Here is a 22154-nt window from a genome sequence, read left to right on the forward strand (position 1 = left end):
ATTTATAATCTCTGCTTTTCAGGCATGTCACATTATAACAATTGCAGTCTGTGTTCACAAATAATTAGCACATGCATTCAGTAGAGACTAAAAGGGTTCTGCAACCACGCAATATTCTTTAGATTAGAGATGATTGGCCTCAATCAACTTTTGTATATAAGTGCACTCTCGTGTATTTGTGCGGTGATTATTTTTCCTTACTGTGCAGGCTTGATGGCTGGTTGATGGTCTGACTGGCCGGCTAAATGGCCGATTGATAGAAGGGTGTGCTGAGACACTATATGCATCTCGTAAATGGCCGGAAGACTGACTGACTTAGAGACAGCTATTAAAATGTAATGCCTGCCTTCCTGACTGGATCACTGTCTTCCTGGACACGAAGTCTTGAGGCAAGTGTGCTCCGTCAGGCACCCAGCCAGAAACATAAGTGCTTCAGAGTAGAGAAGCAGATGGTTGGACTGGATCAATTAGGAGCGGTATAAATGCAGTTCATTATATGAAACAGATATTAATCCTCCTAACTGAAAGTCAGTATAGCTTATAATAAGCCCAGGTGAATCATTTGACAATCATAATTTCATAGCAAGCCTCTCTGACATCCCATTCTCTAATCCGTAGGGCCAAAATTATACCTCTCAGTAATTGGTCATTAGTTTTTAAAGCGTGTGTCAAGTGAACGGTGTTCAATAGTACAAGGTGTTTTATGTAATAGAAAATATTTCCACAAAATATAATCACTGATTCATGCATTAAAATTAGGTGTGAATTAAGATGAAAAAGGCACAGTGATTATGATGGATTGCAATTAGGTATGCTTCATTCCTTGAGAACAATACACCTCATTTGCCAGGGTGGGTAGCAATTCAATTATGTCAGTTTAGGGAATACAATTACTTCGGCAAGATAAGGAGACATACTTCCAAATCCAACGTGTTTTGAAGGAGAACAGAAAAGCCTTCAGTAGGAGTTTGTTAATTAGTTCATTATTCTACAAAATAGGATTTAATTAAACATGTCATGATATGTACTCTGTGTTTGATTCCCCATAACACGCTGTGTGGTGCAGAGCTTGCATATTATTGAAAGTAACTTTTCAAAACTTGCTGACCTTTTTAAAGGAAGAAGAGCTCTCACATGGCAAAACTTGAAAAGTTTTTTGGCTAAGCTGTTTGTTCAGTGCTCGTTATTCAAGTCCTTCAAATGTTGTGCAAATGGAGGACAAGGGAAGAACTCTTTTGCTAAAGATCTGAATATTTTCAATGCCTCATTGTACTTTCAGCAATACGGACAGTTCAAACATCCAACTTATCATTATTATAACACTGAAGTACTACACACAATGACATTTAAAAGTCACTACTGAGGTACTAGTACTTTGTGGCGCACAGTACCTCTAACACGCTATGGCACTTCATTGCTTGTTATTACCCAAAACAGTGCATTGTCTAAACTAATTTCTGGCCACACCACACACAGTGCTTCTATAAATAAGCAATGGCTCCCACGTGAGATGGACCCACTGTACTTCATGAGCCTCACCATGTGGTATCTATGGTAACCACTTACAGTACAAGAAGCTCAGCATGGGTGGCGAAATGTGTGTGTGTGGGGAGTATTTCTAGACTATTGAGAACTAAATGTGTTCACAAGAAAGGAAAGGTGAAGAATTTCTGGTCATTGCTTCTAACATTGAATTGAATGAGGGTTAGGGTAAAGTTAGAATGTTGTCCATTCTGTCCATACTTTGAGGTAATAAAGCTTAAGGGTTAGGACTTAATTTGGGTTTACTTTTGAGGTCATGGTTAGGTAGTGGTTGAAAGTCCAGGGGTTAGAAAATAAATGATGATGTTTGAGATTCCCACTTAAATGTATAGCTTAGGTTATGTTTTGTAGATGATAGGAGGGTTGGTAAGTGGTCGTATAATTTGCAGTTTGTGTTTGCTGCTTCAGCTTCAGTGAACACCTTCTTTGAAAACTTTTGGACTCACTTTGGCTATAGCCTGCATCCCTCCCCCATAGCCACACATCCACATCAGCTTAAAAAAAACCTCAGACATGATGTGCTGCACCACCTCCAGTTGATTCGACGCTGGGATTTATTTTTTTCACTGCAGTTTCCATGGTGACCAAACCATATCATAGAAAGATAAAATAAATGTTGATTTTAAGAAAATAGTTGTCCTCACTGCCTCGAATGAACTTTCAACTGAGTGCAGCCAAAATACTCCCAATGAACAGGTGCCAACAGCCCACAGTACAGAGAGAGGAAAAGAATGCAGCAATAAAACACAACAATTCAATTCATGAACTTAATTGCCTCAGGCTTTCTATTTGCTATTGAAATGTAAATGTTATGCATATGATAACTGATCTTTTCACAAAATGGCAGACTTTCAGCACAACACTTGGGGCACATCTTTCTGTAAATGCAATATCTTATGCTGTATATATTTATATATAAGTTAAGCAAATGAAAAAATAAATTGCATATGAAAAAACTGTATATATAAAACACATATGTGACCATTTCTATGGTAACTGATTCTTGTAACTGCAAGAAAATGTAAGAAAACGTTGTTTCCTACTGCCTCAGCTGACCTGTACACATCAGACAAAAAAAGTTAGGAACAAGAATTGGCAGAGAAATTTAAGCAGCATTGAACTCGGCCAACAGCCCCCAGTGAATTACACAAAGACGGTAAAACCCAAGTTTTCAAAAACAATCACAATGCACTTAAAGATTAGGAGTCAAAAAAATGTAAACTCATATCAAACATATGATTGGGTTTTAAGGTTGGAGATAGATGTGTTCTGCTGAGGGATGTGTTACTTAACCCTCCTATTGTCTTCGCGGTCAATTTTGACTGGTCCTGTTTAACCTGTTAAGCACTGAGCCTGTTTCTCAGGTCTCAGGCCCGAAAATAACATTCCCAGAACAAATGACCATATCTTCCCTTCTAAAAGGGTTAAATTAATAATCTTTTCTCTCAAAGTAATGATAAACCTGTGAGTTGGATGTAGAAAAGTCAGAATCAATATAGATGTTTTTTATTTTAAAGAAAATTCAGATTGAACATAGTAAAAAACTGTAAATTATAGTGTCCGTCCAAATATTATTTTTTACTTATAGTGAAACTACCCTTGGATGATGGGTTAGTAGACTAAAAGCTTTAGGAATCCAAAGTACAACATATAATAAGTACCCTGTATCAAGATTGATGCAAAACAAGTGACATTTGACCTTTTTAGAGAGATTTAGCAAAAAAAAAACACTTCTGGGGTAATTTGGGTGGATTTTACCTATCTCTGGCCGCGTAGCCAAAACCGGAGGCTGCAGCCACTCTGGTGGCTACCATTAGCAGCTAACTTTTCTGCTCCGATTTTTACATAAAAATGGAATTATGGATTATAAACAATTGCTTAAAAGGCACAGATACATTATTAACCTATGGATCGACCGATTCAGCCGCGTTTTTTTTCGTTTTAATGCCATTGAACACTTCTTTTGATCAGATTGACAGCTACGGTGAGACGATCTCCCGTAAAAGCTCCGTAAAGGTACTGTTGTGATATCTGTGTTTGCTTCCCCTGTCGCGAGATCGGATCGCTTAGTGATGATACTATACTTAAATAATCTGTCGAGTCTCAGCTTTAATCGGATATATTGTATGTGCAGTTTCAATAAGTAATAAGGGTATCTTTATTTTGAATTATGTGCTAAAGTGCATTAGCATTTTTTCACTTAGTGCTAATTCAGAGGCTTGGTATTACCCTTGTTTTTTGTTTTGGTAAAAATGGTTCATATCTTCAGTTAGCTGAGATTCTTCCCGTTAATCTGGTGCTACACATTAATAGTTTCATAAATGTTAAGTAGCCCTGAGACACAGTCTCGAAAAAAAACTGTGGGGGGGGGGGTCCACAGGGGGGACCGCCGTGCTTAAGAGGTTAAACTGCTATTACATTAACACAAAACCCATTAATCATCACCACATTTCATTTAACACCCTTTTCAACTGTAAGACTACTGGTATATATGAACAACTATAATAAAACAAAGAATAGACACTGAACATGTATTGTGTGTGCCAGGTGTGATCCATGTGGGGGGATGGGCACATAAGAGCGGGAAATGTATCAAATTGTTCTGTGTGTGTTTGTGTGTGATTTACATGGGGGGATGGGCACATAAAGGGGGGGGACGCATCTATAGTATGTGTGTGTTTGTGTGTGTTATATTACATTACAAACTACAGTCAGTCATGGAGTACCGCAAGGGTCTGTACTTGGACCCATCCTGTTCTTCATACGTATATACGTATGCTACCATTGGGCAATATCATAAGGAATAACTCCATACATTTTCATTGTTATGCAGATGATACACAATTGTATCTATCAATTAAACCAGATGAACAATTTCCATTAGTTAAACTGCAAGAATGCCTCACAGATATAAAGACATGGATGACCTGCACATTTTTATTATTAAACTCTGAGAAAACAGTGGTCATTATACTTCGCCCCCAGCACCTTCGGAACAAACTATCCAACAACATAATTTCTTCGGATGGTATTACCTTGACCTCCTGCACCACTGTAAAAAAATATTGGTGTTATCTTTGACGAGGATTTGTCTTTTAAATCCCATATAAAGCAAATTTCAAGGACTGCCTACTTCTATCTACGGAATATTGCAAATCAGGCACATCCTAAATCACAACAATGCAAAAACACTAATCCATGCTTTTATCATCTCCAGGCTGGATTATTGCAATTCCCTTTTGTCAGGCTGTCCAAACTCATCATTAAATACCCTTAAATTAATACAAAATGCTGCAGCACAGGTTTTAACAGGAACAAAGACGGTGGACCACATCACTCCTGTTTTAGCAGCATTGCACTGGCTACCAGTTAAGTCCAGGATTGATTTTAAAATACTTTTACTCACATACAAAGCGCTCAATGTTCAGGGACCATCCTACCTACAGGATCTTTTAATCTCCTATTGCTCAGGGCATTAAGATCCCAGAGTGCAGGTCTGTTGGTGGTTCCGAGAGTCCACCAAAAAGTTAGTAAGTAAACATTTCCATTTCCATTTTGTTAAGGAAGAGAAGTTCTTTTAAACTATTAATATTTGTGTCTTAACACTGTTGCCTTTTTTCAAAAACATTAACTGCAATCACATACATTCAAACTGTGCAGCCAGTAACTTAGTTTGGTCTTCACTTTAACAAAGAACATTTGATGTATCTGTGTTATAAAATAATGATTGATGATTGAATCCCTGCCATCAAAATGGCATATCCCTTTATAATTTCTAAAATCAAGACAGTTGTATAAATAGAAAACTTTTTCCATATGAAAATCTCTGCAAATGTTTACACAATAAACAATAAACCACCATGGCATTCAACAGAGAAGCCAAACATCTTTTGAGATCAATGTTTTTTTCTATTATAATTTTTATGACAAACATTCAAATAATTTAGTTGAGGCTTCATTCTTTGCTGTGCATTTCATATTCCTTCTTATGCAGATATTCAGTCACTATGGTTACCAGTGGCAGCTATGGACAAATAATCAATGTCAAGTTAAAGTCAGCTAGCCTGCAGAGATTGTTCTGGCAACTTTGCAAAACTGTGTTTTCAAACTGATTTGATCCGATTAAGATTGACCTGGTCAAAGCAGCTTGTTTTCTGTCAAAGTTTCAATACACTGACCTTCATAATTGAAGGGATTGGAACTTTAAGTAGTTATTTCTGAAGAAAAGAAATCCATAACTAGTCCCTAAATCTAATTTTAAACCTATATCTAATTGGGTTTTAACTAGGGTTGGAGATAAATGTAAAAACATGGGTAACTTTTATACATGCAGCCTTTCAATATATGTTTGTAATGGTTGTATTCACTTCATAATGGGGCTGGTAAGACAGCAGGAAAGAAAATATTATTAATATTGAGTTTTTCTTAATTTCCAGTGAATAGTTTGGTCCTATCTACATAAATGTTCTCCTTTATTTGAATAGCTGATATGCCATGTTGAATTTATAGCCCGACTTTCAGTGTCATGTGTTGGCCTTACTGTGTCACAGTAGCTCTTGATCTTTGTAATCTGCAGGTGGCATGGTGAAACGGCGACACTAGAGGCCAACTGCTGTTTTGCCATCCTGTGTCATCATCTAAACCATCACTTCTGACGCCAGGACACCAAAAGAGGGGCTTTTGGCAGAGGTACTCAAATAATCCTATGCTTCCCTCCTTCCATCTCGCCCTCCATCTTTCCAACCGTTCCAACTGTGGCTAAAGCTGACACTCACCCTGGACAGCTGTCAGCAGTTCTGGCAGTGTTAACCAACGTCTGTCAGGGGCAGAGTGAAATAGGAGTGAGAGAGAGAGAGATGACGAGAGAGGCAAGGAATCAGCCAACTATCTTCTGTTTTGGTGGGTACTAGGTGGGGAAGGACACCTCAACCTTGAGAAGGTAGCAGGTGTCGCCTCCTCTGGTAGATGGAGGGTAATGAGGCATACATGTTGGCTGATGGACTTCGTTTGTCCTGCTTATCTTCAGGTCGAAACCACTACATGACATTTTACTAGGGACAGGTGAAGATCTTGGCCAACAACAGCCCCCAGGGTGTGTTTGAAATCCCTGCAGTTCAGGACACATCAAGGGATATTTTGAGTCTATGTCGATGGGCTCTTTAGCCAATAGGTTAAGGTGAATATGGATGGATCGATCATAAACATTGTAGGTAGTATTGTGGCCAACAACTGTTTTGTGGGGTTTGGTGACAAGGTTATAACTATTGCCAGTTAGAGTGAGATTCTCACAGCCTGGATGCAGGAAAAAGTCTGAAGCCAATTATTTCCGTGTCAATTGTCAGAAAAAAGATTCTGAAACTTGCCGTCTTTCAAGTTCGATTGTTGTTGGCGTCTTTGTGCAAAGATGCAATAGTCATGTAATTAACGTGTCCACTTGCAAAACATTGAATTCTGCCCGAGAATGAATGGCTTAATTTACACATGGGCTCATCATTGTACTAGGGAGCGGGCAAATTAAAGTCAGGTTGATATCCGGATGATTCAAAGATACAGCTCTTCCTGGTAATATATAAATACTTTTAAGGTGGTGGTGCATGTGTGAAAGAGGCCTAGGGTTATTACATCAGCTGCCAAAAGTTATGGCTCGAAATGCAACAAAATAAATTGGTCCACCTAGGTGACAATCAGACAGGTTATAAACAGGCTGGATACAATAGACAGTTACTGTTTTGCTTTGCGGTGACCAACTCACTGCATATCGCTATTTGTCTTTTTTCCAAATCAAGTCAGTCAACTTCTGTTTAGGAGAAAACCATTGAGGAATCCGAAGAGTCACAACTCTCTTACATTAGCCCGACCCCCAGTTGAGAACAACTGGTTTTGCTTATCTGGCTAAACTCTCAGCTTGTTTATTGCCGAATATAACCCATTTTAGAAATGTCACAACATCCTGAGATTTCAGAATAGCAATAACTTCATTGATTATTATGTTATGAGCAATATAACTTACTAAACTGTGACGGCCCCAGAGCCTGTGTGCAGGTGTGTTGCAGGTCCTGCGATGGGGTGGAGCTGAAGAGGCCAATCAGCGTGATCGGGGACACCTGGCCGGAGCCGAGGTGCTATTTAAGCCCAGCTGCCCAGAATCACAGGGCGGTCCTGACTCTCTGCAAGCCGGCTGCAGAAGGACTCTCGCTCTGATCCTTTCCCCTCGTCCTCTCCTGTTCTTGGTGTTGCTCTGGAATGTTAATCAATAAAGTGCCGTGGTTTTTGGAACCTTTGAACATCTCCCTTTGTTTTCCTGTTGTGGCCAACAGGCCGGTCATAACAACTGGGGGCTCGTAATGCAAACATGCATTAAACTATAGTTGTCGTTCGAGTACAATTTTGAGATACCCATACTGTACTCTTATATACTGTACTTGCTTTTTTGACTACTTTATGCTTGCTATATCGTTGGAAAATATATTGCTTTGTAATCAACTGCATATTATACAAATCCCAACCAGACCAATCGTTAAAATTGCAAAAGAGAAACACAGTCTATATTACCTCCAATACTACATGACTGTAGGTATGTGGTTAATTGTATTTCCTGCCCTGGAAAAGATGCCTTAACAAAAGAATATAAATAATGAAGACCAGTAATTTCCTAGCTGCTTTAATTACCCTACACTTTTCTTGATTTTATTTTCTGAGTATATTTTGTCTCTCAAAGACTTAAATCTTCCTCTTGTCAATAATGAAAAGGCTATCATTTAAATCTTCCATAAGCCTCTAATAGAGCCTTCCTGCTGTGTTAAGTAGCGCTAATCAGCAATGTCAATGCTGTAATTGCGACACCTAAAAGAGAAATACAGAGAGGTGTTTTAATTAAAGAGAAAGGCACAGTACAAACGCTCGTTATGGCTGGCAAATTGAATTTGATTATACTATGTATCTAAGTTAAGATTATTACTTACATCAAACATTAAATGCATCTTCATGATTTTTAAGCCAAATAGAATGGTAAATGCACGCACACATACCTGAATATGTATTGTATCTTTACACTGTTGAAGGCCATATAAAAGGCACAGCTATGAGAGTAAGTGGGTGAAATGATGCTTCCTTATTTTGGCCATGTGCTTTGGCATATTGCCCCTCCATCTCTGTGGGGTTGGATGGATATCAGACAGACGATCCAAGGGAAGTGCTACCTGCTGAGAACAGACCAGGCGCAAACTCCACAGTAAGACTACGAGCTGTAGAGGTGTATTAAGCACTGTGTAGTAATCCATTCTCTTCCCTTACCTTCCTCCCTCTGGATATTGTCGAATTATGTAAATAAATAAAAGATGATAGCTTTGACTCTATTAGTTCGCAAATATTTGGTTAGGTTTATTACAGCTTTAGCACAATTTAATTGAGGAGAAATTCATGAATTAGTCATGTCCTGGGAAGAAATTGAATATTAGCCTCACAACATGGATAAACTTCACATAATAATAAATATGAATCTGATACCTGTTTTCCCTTTTTTTTTAAAATACATATATAATCAAATAACATAAATATAATCAAAACACGTAAATCCTAGAGCAACAAAATCATAGAAAGTGCCTCAATGCTTAATTAGAATCCTTAGAAAAGCCTTATTTGTTCTAAAATGTAAAATGATGTGCTATGTGTGTCTTTGTTCTTCTATTACTCACAATGTATGTACAACATTATTTCCATTTTTACAATGTTTGGACTGCGGAAAGACTGGTCCATCAAAGGTAAACCCTGACAGTGTGTTTATGTGTATTTATGTGTGAAAATAAAGAGTTTATGACATCAACGGTTATGCCCAACTAATCACTCTGTGACATTTTAAGCCAATATTTGAGGGTTTTCGTCATGTTGGTTATGTATTGCAACCAAACAGTCAATGTTATGGCAGACAATGGACTGAGATGTGTTATCTGTGTACTCAGGCAAAGAGTACGCACTCTCCTTCACTAGCACACACACAGAAACACACACCAAACACACATAGGGCAGAAGAGACATGTTCATGTTGCTCATCTTGCCAAGACAAACCCATTTACTTACATAAAACTAACCCAAAAACCTTTTGTACCCGATGTTGTGGACATCCTTTTTTATTCATCAGCACACAACCACCTAAAAATGGATGGTTTTGTATTAAGGCACTCAGAAAAGTTGGTCACTATACTCTCTGTTAGTGCAAAAATAAAAACAGAAATGGATAGAGATAAAAGAGGTGACCTAGGACTCTTTTTGGAATGTTTAAACAATTCAGTAAATCAGGCATTAAAAACCACATGGCAGATTAGAGTACTTCTTTGCCTGCCTCAGTACTGAACATCCACCCACTGACATTGAAGGGTTACAATAAAAAAAATGGTATTCACAATATTGTGATAGGCGAAGCGCTCTATGGTTCCACCATCTGTTCGCCCTCTGATGAATTTTAGTGAGCTCTCAAATGCTAAAAGAGGTCACAATTGCAATGCCTTAGTGGATGTTCATAATGACCTTCAAATGCATCAAAACCAAACTTTGTACATCACATATGTTGTCTTGCTTTCCATGACAGTCACTAAAATGTGTCCATTCATATTGTTTGTAACGTAATTGGGAATTCTAGTGCAGGCCTTTTTCAGGAAAAGATATAGCAAATGTCAAGAGTGCCATTCATGATGGAATACACTATAATTATTGCTGTTCCTCCCAGAGGCTAACTATAGCGCCACTGCACAATACTAACACAATACTAACTCTGATGTACAACTTTCCTCTGTCTGCACATTGTATGAAGTTTGCGTTGTCTAGAATAGAAGATAGAAGCGGGAAATGTATCAAGAAGATATCTTATTGTTCAGTCAAGAGGCATGGTAATTTAAAATGTGTGTCATATGAACTGATTTGAACAGTTACCAAAAATAACTTTTTATTGTTAACAAGACATCTGCAAGAAAAATGATAGAACTTACCCATTTTGGTTTGTAATTACCTAATTAATTTATAATAAATACTCAAGTTCTCAAATAACTCAGTCACACACAAAAGATCTACATAGGCGGGACATTCTGGCGATGCAACACACATACTAATGGAATGCAATATATAATAAATACATTCACATATACTGTATTATTGGATTCTTTGACATACTTGACCACCAAAAACGTGAATCCTAAGCCCAAAATGCAGATGCCAAATAATCTTTTTCAAAAAATCTAGTCTCGACCACTGTAGATAATATTTCAAATTTGTGCAATGGGCCTCAAAATAGAATATTGATTATAACCAATTATTTATTTTTTTACATTTTACAGCTCCCCCTTCAGGTCAAATGTGTTGCAATATTCTATTTGATTTTGTATGTAAAACACAGACAATTATTTTTGTAAATAAGTAGAATCAAATGATTGACAGTCATTATGTTGTCCTGTGTTTTTACAGTTGAGTACATTTTTACATCTTCCTGATAGGATACCTTCTGTCCCCCTCCTCTCTCAGGAGCCGTTGTAGGTCTCCTACACAGGGCTCACTGCTCCAGCATCCGCCTCTGGATTCCCAGCATATCCATGACGATTCGTGTCTGAGTTTACATAGTGGTGCACGTCCTGCTCACCAGTGCGTGCATGGCTGCGAGATGTGCTGAGTGCAGGCTTCAGTGCTTAGTTCATGCATCCCGCTTCCAACCCCGAGGCACTGCATTGGCACTGCGTCGCTAAGAGTATTAAGCCACGTTTCTCGTTTTCTTCAGAGGCCCTAGTGCTTGGAAATCGATGCGTGAGCAACTGTTGGTGGAGGGATTCATTTCTAGCACGGAAACCCCCTTTTGTATGGAGAGAAAAGCAATAGAGAGAGAGGCAAGCACATTCAGCACACTGGACAGAGGCAGAGAGAGGCGGAATTCACACATTGTAGCACCATGGACAGAGTCACTAACTCATAGTGAGGTTTTTTTTGTTAGTTTTTTTTCTGTTTATGGAAGGAGAGAGCAAACTGTGAATATGTTCTGTTCCCTCCGCTCCACTGTGGGACTCGCCTGACAGTAGCCTACTTAGAAAAACTACAAGAACAGCTTAACTCCCTTGTTCGGCATCATACCACACGTGCATGTTCACACCCACGCACGGAGGGTGTTGTCACTGACTATTAGTATTTTCCAAAGAACACATGATACATGCAGATGTAAAGCCTAATAATAGACACTACGGCCTGTATCAGCCTCATTTCTGTGTCATGTTTGCATTCCACCTTATGGAAGGAAACATTTAGCTTGAAAATTGAAAATTGATTTTTAAAACTAAAGTTAAGTTCAATTATTCTGGTGTCTGTCTGCTCAGTGATCAAATAATTATACATGTAGGCTGCACTTAAATATATCAAATCCAGATTTCAGAAGGGAACCCCCGGGCAGCTCTCGTGGAACAGCAGGGTTAAGTGCCTTGCTCAGGGACAGCTAGATGACTTGGCAGACGGGCGTCTAAAGAGCGAACGGAGAGACACAACCCCACCCACATTTCCATTTCGCCCCCGTGAATTCGAACCACCAACTTTCCGGTGATTGTCACTGCTTCTTAAACCACCACATCGTTTTGTAAAGAAACCAGGGAGACCCCCATGTGCCCCTGAGTAACTTGTATTCTTGGTTCTCCTTTAAATTTCCTCCGTGGCTGGGTACTACATCTGCCACTACCACCGGCAGCAGCAGCGCTGCTTCTTGATGTTGTGGTCGGGAATACGCATGCGCCCAGCATTGGAATTACTGCACTGGCAAGAATAAGTTGGACCTCGTCTGTCTTCACTAAAAGAAAAATAGACAAAACAAAACTATGGCAGTGTTCAGAATAAGAAGAATTAGGTTTTGTTACGTCTGGTTGTTCCCTATCCTATTGACCGTGATGTGCGCTCAAAGGTAAGTGAGAGGGTCGGAGGATTCTCCACTCATTTTTTTCTAAGTGTGCCTGTGTTTCAGACGGCATGGTATATACTTGGACACTTTAAGGTCTAAGAATGTCTCGCTTATCAACCTGCTGTGCACCTTTTCTCTCTCTTTTCTTCCATAGTGCCGGTGCCAATGAACCTAGCAATATGTCTGTGGTTAAAGAAACAGTGGATAGACTGTTGAAAGGATATGATATACGATTGAGGCCAGATTTTGGAGGTAAATGAACTCGTATTATTTCCAACTCTCTTCGAGTTTGCGCCTTGTCAGCCTGTATAATAGCAGTGTTTAACTAGCCACTGTAATTACGGATAACTCGATTATCTCTGCAATTTCCGAAAATAAAGACACATTTCTTATCAACTCCTAACAGAGTCTATGATATTATATGATACGAAAAATGGAAAATGTGACTAAACAACCCAGAGTAGCGACATAATAGAAAAAACACACGAGTGGCGTTGAAGGGTGGACGATAAAATAGGCTACACCAGCTCATGTATTTGAATGAAAATCACTCCATTAAAAAGGTGGCTGTCAACACCCAGTGCACCCCTGTAGGAATTGTAAACACATTTGTCCAACCATTGTTTACATTCGTGTTTCAACCCAGGTGTTAACTGCGACGGAAGCACGTTTAAGGCTAGGTATTGAATGTCAACAACTTTTAGCTGAATTTCCCACACTTCCGCCGCAGCTCAGCACGTCTTATTTTACCCGAAATGAACACTATGAACTATTATCCGGCTGACAACAGCTAAACTCACAATTGTTAATCTGTGTTTTCATCCCGTAGATATTGTTTGATTGTGAGAGACATGTCAGTGTAGCATACAGGATGGACCTGATGTACAATATCTCTGTTGCTTACCGTTGTTTTGATCTGTCCTAGGTCCTCCCGTTGGAGTGGGAATGAATATAGACATAGCCAGCATAGACATGGTGTCAGAAGTCAATATGGTAAGTAATGCATTATATGATCACCTTCACTATGAACATGTGGGACTCTTCTGGACTAATGATCCCTGCTAAGCATAAACCTAGTTGGGGAATACCCAAACAAACCACTGGGGAAACCCCCTCTTAATGCAGTTCTGTGTAAATGTGTATTTTCGCCCCATCACTAGCATCTAACATGTGGGCTTGAAAACTTGAAGGCAATGGTCGAATTGTTTTGGGTTGATTTGTTTTGGGTTGATGGCATGGATTCAGACCTTCTGGGGTTTTGAAATAAATTGACTGACATAGCTGATTTATTTTTGTTGATTGTATATGCTGATTACTGCTCAATTCGCTGAGCATGCACTAAGCCAGGCATCACTGACTCCATAAAATCCATTATTTGAGGGAATACAAATTCAATCCACCACCACTATTTTATAGGGAAAGTTATAGTATAAGCCCATTCTCAACCATTGCAATTATTAACACTTACACATTGCTTGATACTATATTTTTTTGTATTTTACGTTATAATGTCTGGTTTATAATGTTAAACAATAAATTGTGACAGTGTAGGAACTTGAGAGCTGGGGATATTAGAAGTGGAGATTAAGTTTTGCTTCATACAATTGCACCTCCTAGTGATGAGATGTTAGAACTGCACTTTAGTTAACAGAAACTCAAGGCTGTATTTTATCATCATGGAAGGTCACTTTTGACACAAATAATACAGTTGACGAGGTGAGCAAAAATGGATATTTATGAAATAATATTCATGAGATGTTGATAGATATGTTGTCATTTTATTTTGCTCTTCCTGTGGTTGACCTCTACTGTTTTAATTTACAACTTTTTTACATTTTGCACATTTATGTCCTGCTGTTGCAGTTGTTTTGGTGTAACTAGCTGTGAAATGAGTCATGTTGTGATCTCAGGGAATGGTTACACGCTGTAATATTTTTGGCAGCAGCACCCAAAGGCTGTTGCTCATGTTATCTTTGTGCTCTTGTAAACTATGATGATGTGTAGAGATGAGATGAGAGAACAGATGATGCCATTGCCATTTGCATGTATTTACCCAGAAGACCAGCACAACGTTAGGGCATATACATGCACACACGAGCACACATACACACAATGCAGGTCTGCAGAGTCCTCCACAGCGGCCTTGAATCTTTAATTAAGGCATGTTTTCCCTGTGTAACCAATGCAAGAGCTTGAAAGCTGCCTAACGTTGTGTTTATGAATGTGATGGAGTGCCTGCAAGCACAGTATGCATATTGTTAGTGTGGACACAGGATGCATTACCAGGATGTAAATAGCAAAGCATTATGTAATATGCTATTTGTATCCACGTCCTCATCAGCTAATGCATAAAAGACAGTTTCATACAATTGATATATAGCTCTTTCTATAGATGTTGCTATGATTTATACAGGCAACAAATACATTTAGTTTGTTAGGTTATTTATTGTTTTTGATTGCATTTGGCAAAGAAAAATATTTAAAAAGACACTGAGGAAAGAGGTCAAAAAATATATGTCGTAGAACTGAGCCAAAATGACAGTCCAAAGTTGGTTGTGCCTTGTTTATTGTTTTGTCTACTGCTATCATCTTCTTAGGGCTACTACCTCCAGAGAAGAACTTAGTGAAGAGTATATCCTTTATTACTCCTACCCAGAAGTGCGTCAGGGCTTATATTCAAACACCCACACACATTTCCAAACAAAAAAATCCTACTCTCTATCCCAACACAAAGCCGGGTGCTGCAGAGCGTCTTTGATCATCCCATTTATTTTTCAGCTCTCGCCCACTAAACACCCTCTAATGTGAAAGGGGGGTCATTACCACCTGACCCATTGGAACCTCATCAATAGAAGAGGCCACATGTGTGCGTAATGGTTTCAGCATCTTTGATCTGCTCCCCTTCCTATAAATGTAACCACTTTTCAGGATAGCAGCTGGTGTAGAAGCACTTTCTTTTCTTCCATTTCCTCTCCCCCATCTGGCTCTCTGTCTGCCACTTATTTTGGTGCCGGGATAAACCACCCTGCGTGCTTTCTTTAGAGAGCAGATGAGGAACAGGGTTGAGCATAATGGAGAGATATATGTCACTGAAGGATGTATCCAACAGTGTCCTATTAGCCATTATGCCACAGCAGGACTCTTTGGTGTGTATTAACAATATACTCTTCTTGGACCGACACTGCTCTCTGCTAAAGGCCTTGCATTAAAAGTGGAGACATGAATGTGTGATAACAAAGTGCATATATTTGATTTTTCCAGAGGGGCCATTAAAATAAGGACCTGCATAGCGGTTTGTCTTAGACCATCTGTTTTACTTTGTTACCAATGTCACAGAGCAGAAACTCATTTAGAAACAACACAGGCCTCTAGCTCGCTTTAGATGAGTCACCAAACTAAGTATGCAAGCCTTCAAGCGTGAGTGGCCTGGAGGACGTGAAGTCCTCTCCAGTATTTGTCATGTAAGCAGATCTCATGTTGTCCAAATTCACAACCTAGACTTAAGCATGTAGGGCCTTGTTCCAAAACCCCATCATAACATTTCCGAGTTAAAGATGAGTCTCTGCAACAATGTAGCAACCAGTGACTTTTTATGTTCTAAGGCAAAACATGTGCACCAATAGCTGGCATGAGTGAGTCATAGACATTGTCTAAAAACTACATTGCATGTCACTTAGGCCTGGAGCCAGAGATGTAATGAGGACGCTCTGGCTGGTGTTCATTACGTCCCCCTGAAAGGTCACTGGTTCCTGGGTGTCAGGGCCAAAGTCCCAAGCCTTCGAGGAAGAAAAGGGATCGGATATGACTGTGTAAGACCTCGGAGTCAAATATTTCACCTCTATATGTATGTGACAGAGAGATAGAGAGCTCCCTGACATTAACAAGTCACCATGTGGAGAGCCAGAAGCATTGCTGGTGTTGGAGAGAAGGTCATGTACCTAGTGCTACTGAGAGTTCATTCTGCATGACTCAGAGCTGGACATACAGAGATGGACACTCACACTGAATACCAATGTCATGTTAAACATTCAACCCAAGGCAAGTGGCATAGCGTGCCTTCATTTATCCATGAGGCAAAGGAAAATTGGAATACATGTACAGGAGGCATGTAGACGGATTGCATGATTCTTCTATTTCCCTTCTTTCCAGAAATTGTCTTTTGTGCACTTTCTCCAATGCCATTTACTCTTCAATGTTTGCCTTTGGTTGAGCTCCTGAGCACTTGAATCCTAAGCCAACCGTTTTGACAGAGGAAGAAATACTCCTATCCTCCTCCAAAAGGCAGAAATACCATTATTGATGCACATAAAGGTTGAGAGGGGCTTATTGATTGTTGGAGAAAAAAACTGTGAAACTCAGAGCCCCTGGATTTCTCTACACACTTATCTCCACACTTTAGCAGAACATTTGGTGTGTCTGCTATAAAAGCATAGAATCTCACTGATAACTACGCCTATACTATATATCACAAAAATGTTTACATTGTAATGGATGTTGGCTGGAAGGCGAGGGCTTCCTATTTGATCATACAAGGAAAGGAAAATTGGGAAGCACTTATATAGGATTGCGTAATATCTCATCCCGACCTGAGAGCTTTGAAATGATATTAAGTCTGCATTGTGGTTAGATCTATTTCACAGGAGCCTTCAAAAGTCTATTGCTGAGGTGGGCAGGATTCTAAATCGATGAGCAGTAGACATTACCCAAACAAGTACAATTGGTATGATTTAAATAGATTTCCACAGCACCATATAAAACATTCATTGACCAGTTAATAACGAAAACACTTAGTGAAACTGCCCCTTGATCAATTCAATGTAATGTAAATGGTACCAATTGTTAAATGGATGATGAAATTATTCATTTTAAAGGCACATTATTGTCTCTTTCATGGCACACAAACTTTTTATCAGACAAGGTTTCACCAAAGGTATGCACTAAAGGTTGATCACTGCAGTCTTTGTCGGTACTGAAATTATCCCTAACTCCTGCTCCATGATGGTTGCATGGTAACTAATGAAAGTGTGGAGGCAACGTGTGAAGATTCACACACTGAGACGCATTCTAATTATGGGAGAAATAAATATATCCAAGTCTTGTCCTATGGCATAACGAACTGAAAAAATATAAAAAATATCTTCACGCAATATTTGAATCTGGCAACTGTATAATGATAGGTATTGACCTTAGTTACTAGATGTAAACATGTTTGATGAAGCATTAAATAGACATGTACAGTTTAAGAGGCTATTGTTATCCACAGAGCTGTACACAGTTGGTTTTGGTATCGTGGAGCACTTAGAAATATACAACTTTCAATGATACTATTCCAATTTTGAGTAATTACATTCCTCACAACTGCTACATTAAAAGATGAAGTTACTGAAGTCCTTTGGAGGGACTGCTGCAGTGTCTCCTTTATAGGAACTGTCTATATAAAGCCTGCTACCATGCTGGACAGACATGAACATACTTGTACACTTAGAATGTCTCTAGTGAGGGTGTACACTTACTCTCTGTCTCTCATGTACGCACGCATCCTCAGTCCTGATGCCTCGCTATTCTCAAGTCAAGTGCTTCTTTATAAACTAGTATGTTAACGTAGCCTCAAGGAAAGTAGCTTCTCGAATTACGTAATACCCAGAGCAAAGACAAAGTCAGCCACGGTTCAGCAAGGATTTGACATGATGATCTAATGGAGAGAGCTGGAGCAAATATAATGTAAAAGGAAAGCCAGGCTCTAATGATAACAGTATTGATTAATTTTCACTGCTTAGGATAGATGGTTCATCGATGTCCCTTAAAAGACAACCTAGACTTATCACCAAGCTCCTGTTCCTGTTTTGGCCCCTTGTGGGCAGCGGAACAACCTGAAAACACCATTTATTATCACCTACAAGGACACTATGGCAAATGTGTTGGCAAACTGTGCCCTAATACACATTCGTCAGGCACAAAGCAACATTAGCATTCATCTGGAGTCTTTTTTTTGACACCCAATTGATTCAAATCCAATATTTACTCCTTTAGCCTTGTTTGGGAATTCATCAAGAGCTTTTGGCTGCTTCTGCTACTGCTGGAAACAGGGATAGAGAGAGGTGAAGAACCCAACAAAAACAATCATCTGAAAAATGCTTGAATTCCATGTTAGCTAAGGGATAGTGAAGAGTTGGATGATAATTATTGGTCTTTTCATAATTATAAACAACCCCTTCTTCATTACATGTTGCTGTTTGACATATTGCCAAGATAAAACATTTGATTATTACAGCTTTAATACTGTATTTAATCAATCTATTCTGAATGCATTTAATTTAGCAAGTCCCTTCTGGCCTCTTTGTATTCTCTATAGATAATTCGTAACCTTTTAGACAACGAAGACCCCCCAATTATATAGTTATTCCTGAACAACATACAGTAGTATATTTGGAAGGCTATGGTGGGAAACCTGTTTTTTTCCCTTCTGTTTCCTAAACTAATTGAAAGCTTCCAATGTATTTCATTCCCTTAACAACTCACTGCCTCATACAAAGATGTTTACTGATGACTTTAACTCCCATCTGCCTTGAAGGTCAGTAAAACTAATATAATGTCTGATACACCACCTATTGACCAATGCAATTCGTTTTTATAGGGAACATTGTGTCTGTCTCAGTTATTTACAAGGCAGTGTTGCTCTGCGCCTCTGAGGTGGCAAAACTGTTTTCAGCCCACGCACTGTTTCACTTTCTGTTTCATTTTTTACACCACTTTATTTAAGTAGCCTCTTGCCTTCCTAAAGAGATTTGCAAAAACCTGCTCAACCTATCAAGTGATTCTTAAAAAAAAAAGAACATACACAGCGGCTACATACATTAAATCAGAATACCAAAAAGCTAGCTTGTAGGGGAAAGTCACGAGGGATGTTGGAAGGAGTGACTGAGGATTGACTGAATTGTGTGAGTGGAGTGCTGGAACAAACCATCCCCACATTTGCATTATTCATGCTGGTAGGTTTAGATAGATTTAGATTTGTCTCCCTATAGAGTTTTAGTAATCCATTTAGATTACATTGTGTGCCGCTTGAATGCCGTTAAAGCATAGACATTAAGTGGGTTGTTTGTATACTGGAATGAGGTTTTTTATATCACTAGTGACAATACATAACATATGGGTAGGTTTTTACTCATCAGCAGAACCAATGAACTCAATTTAAATGATGATGAAAGTGGTGCCTATGATGATGTCGGTGATCATGATGATACCAACATGAAGGAAGGGAGATGTTTTTACATGCTTTTATAAAGAGCACCAGCAAAATAAAGATAGATATACAACTATAGCACTAGAGTTGCTTATAGTCCACTGTCATAAGTCAGTGAGAGGAGATCTATCTCTGCCACTGCGAGTTCAGGTAACAACATTTATTTCTCTGTTTTGTCCAATTTGTGTTTTTGTTATTTTACTGCTGGGACTTGGATGTCAGTTTAACATATAAAAACATGTGAGTACAATAATTGGAACCGGCATACTCAAGTTGTTTTTACTCAATCAACAAATGGGCTAACAGTTGGAAACAAAGTCAATCAGATATGTCAAACAAATCCTACATATTGAAAGTGAAACAATGTACACATTTAAACCGATAAGACAACATAGACATCCTGGCAGAGGCTAACTGTGAGTTATCCTCTATATGCTGGGGTTAAGTACAGATGATGTTCGACTGGGTGAGCAGGTGGCTTACAAAAGAGTTGTGCAGGACTTGGAAAACTCAGGAGCAACAGCTGTTGGGCGTCTGACGAATGGCACATCTGAAAGAGGTGAGAAGAAAACATGGCATAGTGAGGAGGAACAAGAGGCAGAGGAGGGAGGAGAGGTAGATGGAGCAACTGTCGGCGTGACAAGATTACCTCAGGTTTTTGCGCAGTCAAAATCTCATAAGCTGTGTACAAAGATGTCTGGGAAAATGGTGACTGAAGTGCTAGGCAGCCAGTCTTATTGTTCTCACTGCAGATATCTCTTAAATGTCATCAGTAGTCTGCACAACAGGTTTCTGCAGTTTGCCAAAAATGCGGCTTTTCACTAGGTGAATTATTTTTAAATGTACTTTATGTTTCAGCACAGTGAATAGCCTTGTAACACTCTCTTTGTTCTATGTTCATTTCCCTGGATCGGGTTCGCTTTTCCAACACATTATTTATCCATCCACGTTTAGTTATTTATTATCTTCCGACTTTTTTAGTGACACAAGCAGGGCAACATTTTTGTATGAATCCAGTGACTGGTTATTTACAGGTTAATATTTAAATGTGATGCATATCTTCATGATCATTTCACAAATGTAGTAAACAGGGTAAACGTGAGCTACTAGTTGTTACTGTCACTGCACTTCCAACCCCACTTCACCTATTATAAACGTATACAGCCGCTAGCATGGATACATTTTTCCAAATGTTTAGATAATTTCCTGAAATGAGGAACACAACATAGAATGTAAAGATGGAAAACAGCAGTTATACTACTCCCCTCTCTTGGGGGGTATTTCATTGCAAACCTTTCTGTATAACCTTTAAAGCTCACTCCATTAAGCCATATTAAGGACCCTGCGGCATCGTATTGTGGTATGTGTCAATTTGGATATCTTTTGAACATTACACACAAAATCTAAGTTTGATAAATGATGTGACATACACTATTCACACACACACACACACACACACACACACACACACACACACACACACACACACACACACACACACACACACACACACACACACACACACACACACACACACACAACTAACAAAGATGTACTACTTAAGTCATTATTATTTGTATAGACACTACTTATTGTACAATTAATCAACCAGCTCTAAATGTCTGGAGAAGGAAGGCTTGTAATCAATTCCCCCAGGTCAAACAAGCCTGCTAGTAAGGCATCTGATTCACTGTTATCTGTGACAGTGAATGATGGGATGGATGTTCAGCTACCAGGCATGCAGCTGTAGGTCTAACTGTTAAACAGTAGCCTCTTGTTTTCTTGGCGGTAGGCCGAGCGTGTGAAATTGACAGCATATTGCCATTGTTGCCGTTCGTTCATTGCAGGGTAATAAGTTTCACACCTGTCCTTTGTCAAGAGGATGTTACCATCTTCAGCTTCTCATCCCTCATCCGTCTGTTCTCTCTCTCTCTCAATTATGCTGTACCTTTCCTGTTTGATAATGACACAAGGCTGGTGCCCTGCTGCAGTGGGATAATAGATTTGCAAATCGAAGTAGGTAAATCGGCTGGCCCTACCGATCCAGGAGGCATCGCATCTCCCCGTCACTAGCCCCACTGCTCTATTTGTATCGTTTTCTTGACTCTTCCATCGTTTTCTTTTGACCGAAACCCTTATCTTTTCTGTACTTAACCAAATCGTTTTGTTGCCTAAACAAAGTTGTATCCTGGGAAGACAAGAGTTCATTTTGAAAATGCTAAATTCAATTAATGAGTGGAAATTGAAATGTGTTGCTGGAAATACACTGAACAAAAATATAAACGCAACACTTTTGTTTTTGCTCCCATTTTTCATGAGATGAACTCAAAGATCTAAAACATTTTCTACATACAAAAAATAACAATTTCTCTCAAATATTATTCACAAATCTGAAAAAATCTGTGATAGTGAGCACTTCTTCTTTGCCGAGATAATCCATCCCACCTCACAGGT

The 22154-nt window shown here is 39.1% G+C and overlaps 1 protein-coding gene across 1 annotated transcript in view; it reads left to right on the plus strand.

The window, feature by feature from the left end:
• The first annotated feature begins 12037 nt into the window (after nt 1-12037).
• gabrb2b (gamma-aminobutyric acid type A receptor subunit beta2b) overlaps nt 12038-22154 on the plus strand; it is a 56700-nt gene continuing 46583 nt past the window's right edge. Inside the window, exons 1-3 of the mRNA XM_079647537.1 lie at nt 12038-12460; nt 12612-12709; nt 13383-13450. Of these exons, the coding sequence (XP_079503663.1) occupies nt 12378-12460; nt 12612-12709; nt 13383-13450 (249 nt within the window). The 5' untranslated portion in view covers nt 12038-12377. The remainder of the gene's footprint in view (nt 12461-12611; nt 12710-13382; nt 13451-22154) is intronic.

Source organism: Notothenia rossii (assembly GCF_949606895.1).
Source record: "Notothenia rossii genome assembly, chromosome: 9".
NCBI classification, from domain to species: Eukaryota; Metazoa; Chordata; class Actinopteri; order Perciformes; family Nototheniidae; genus Notothenia; species Notothenia rossii.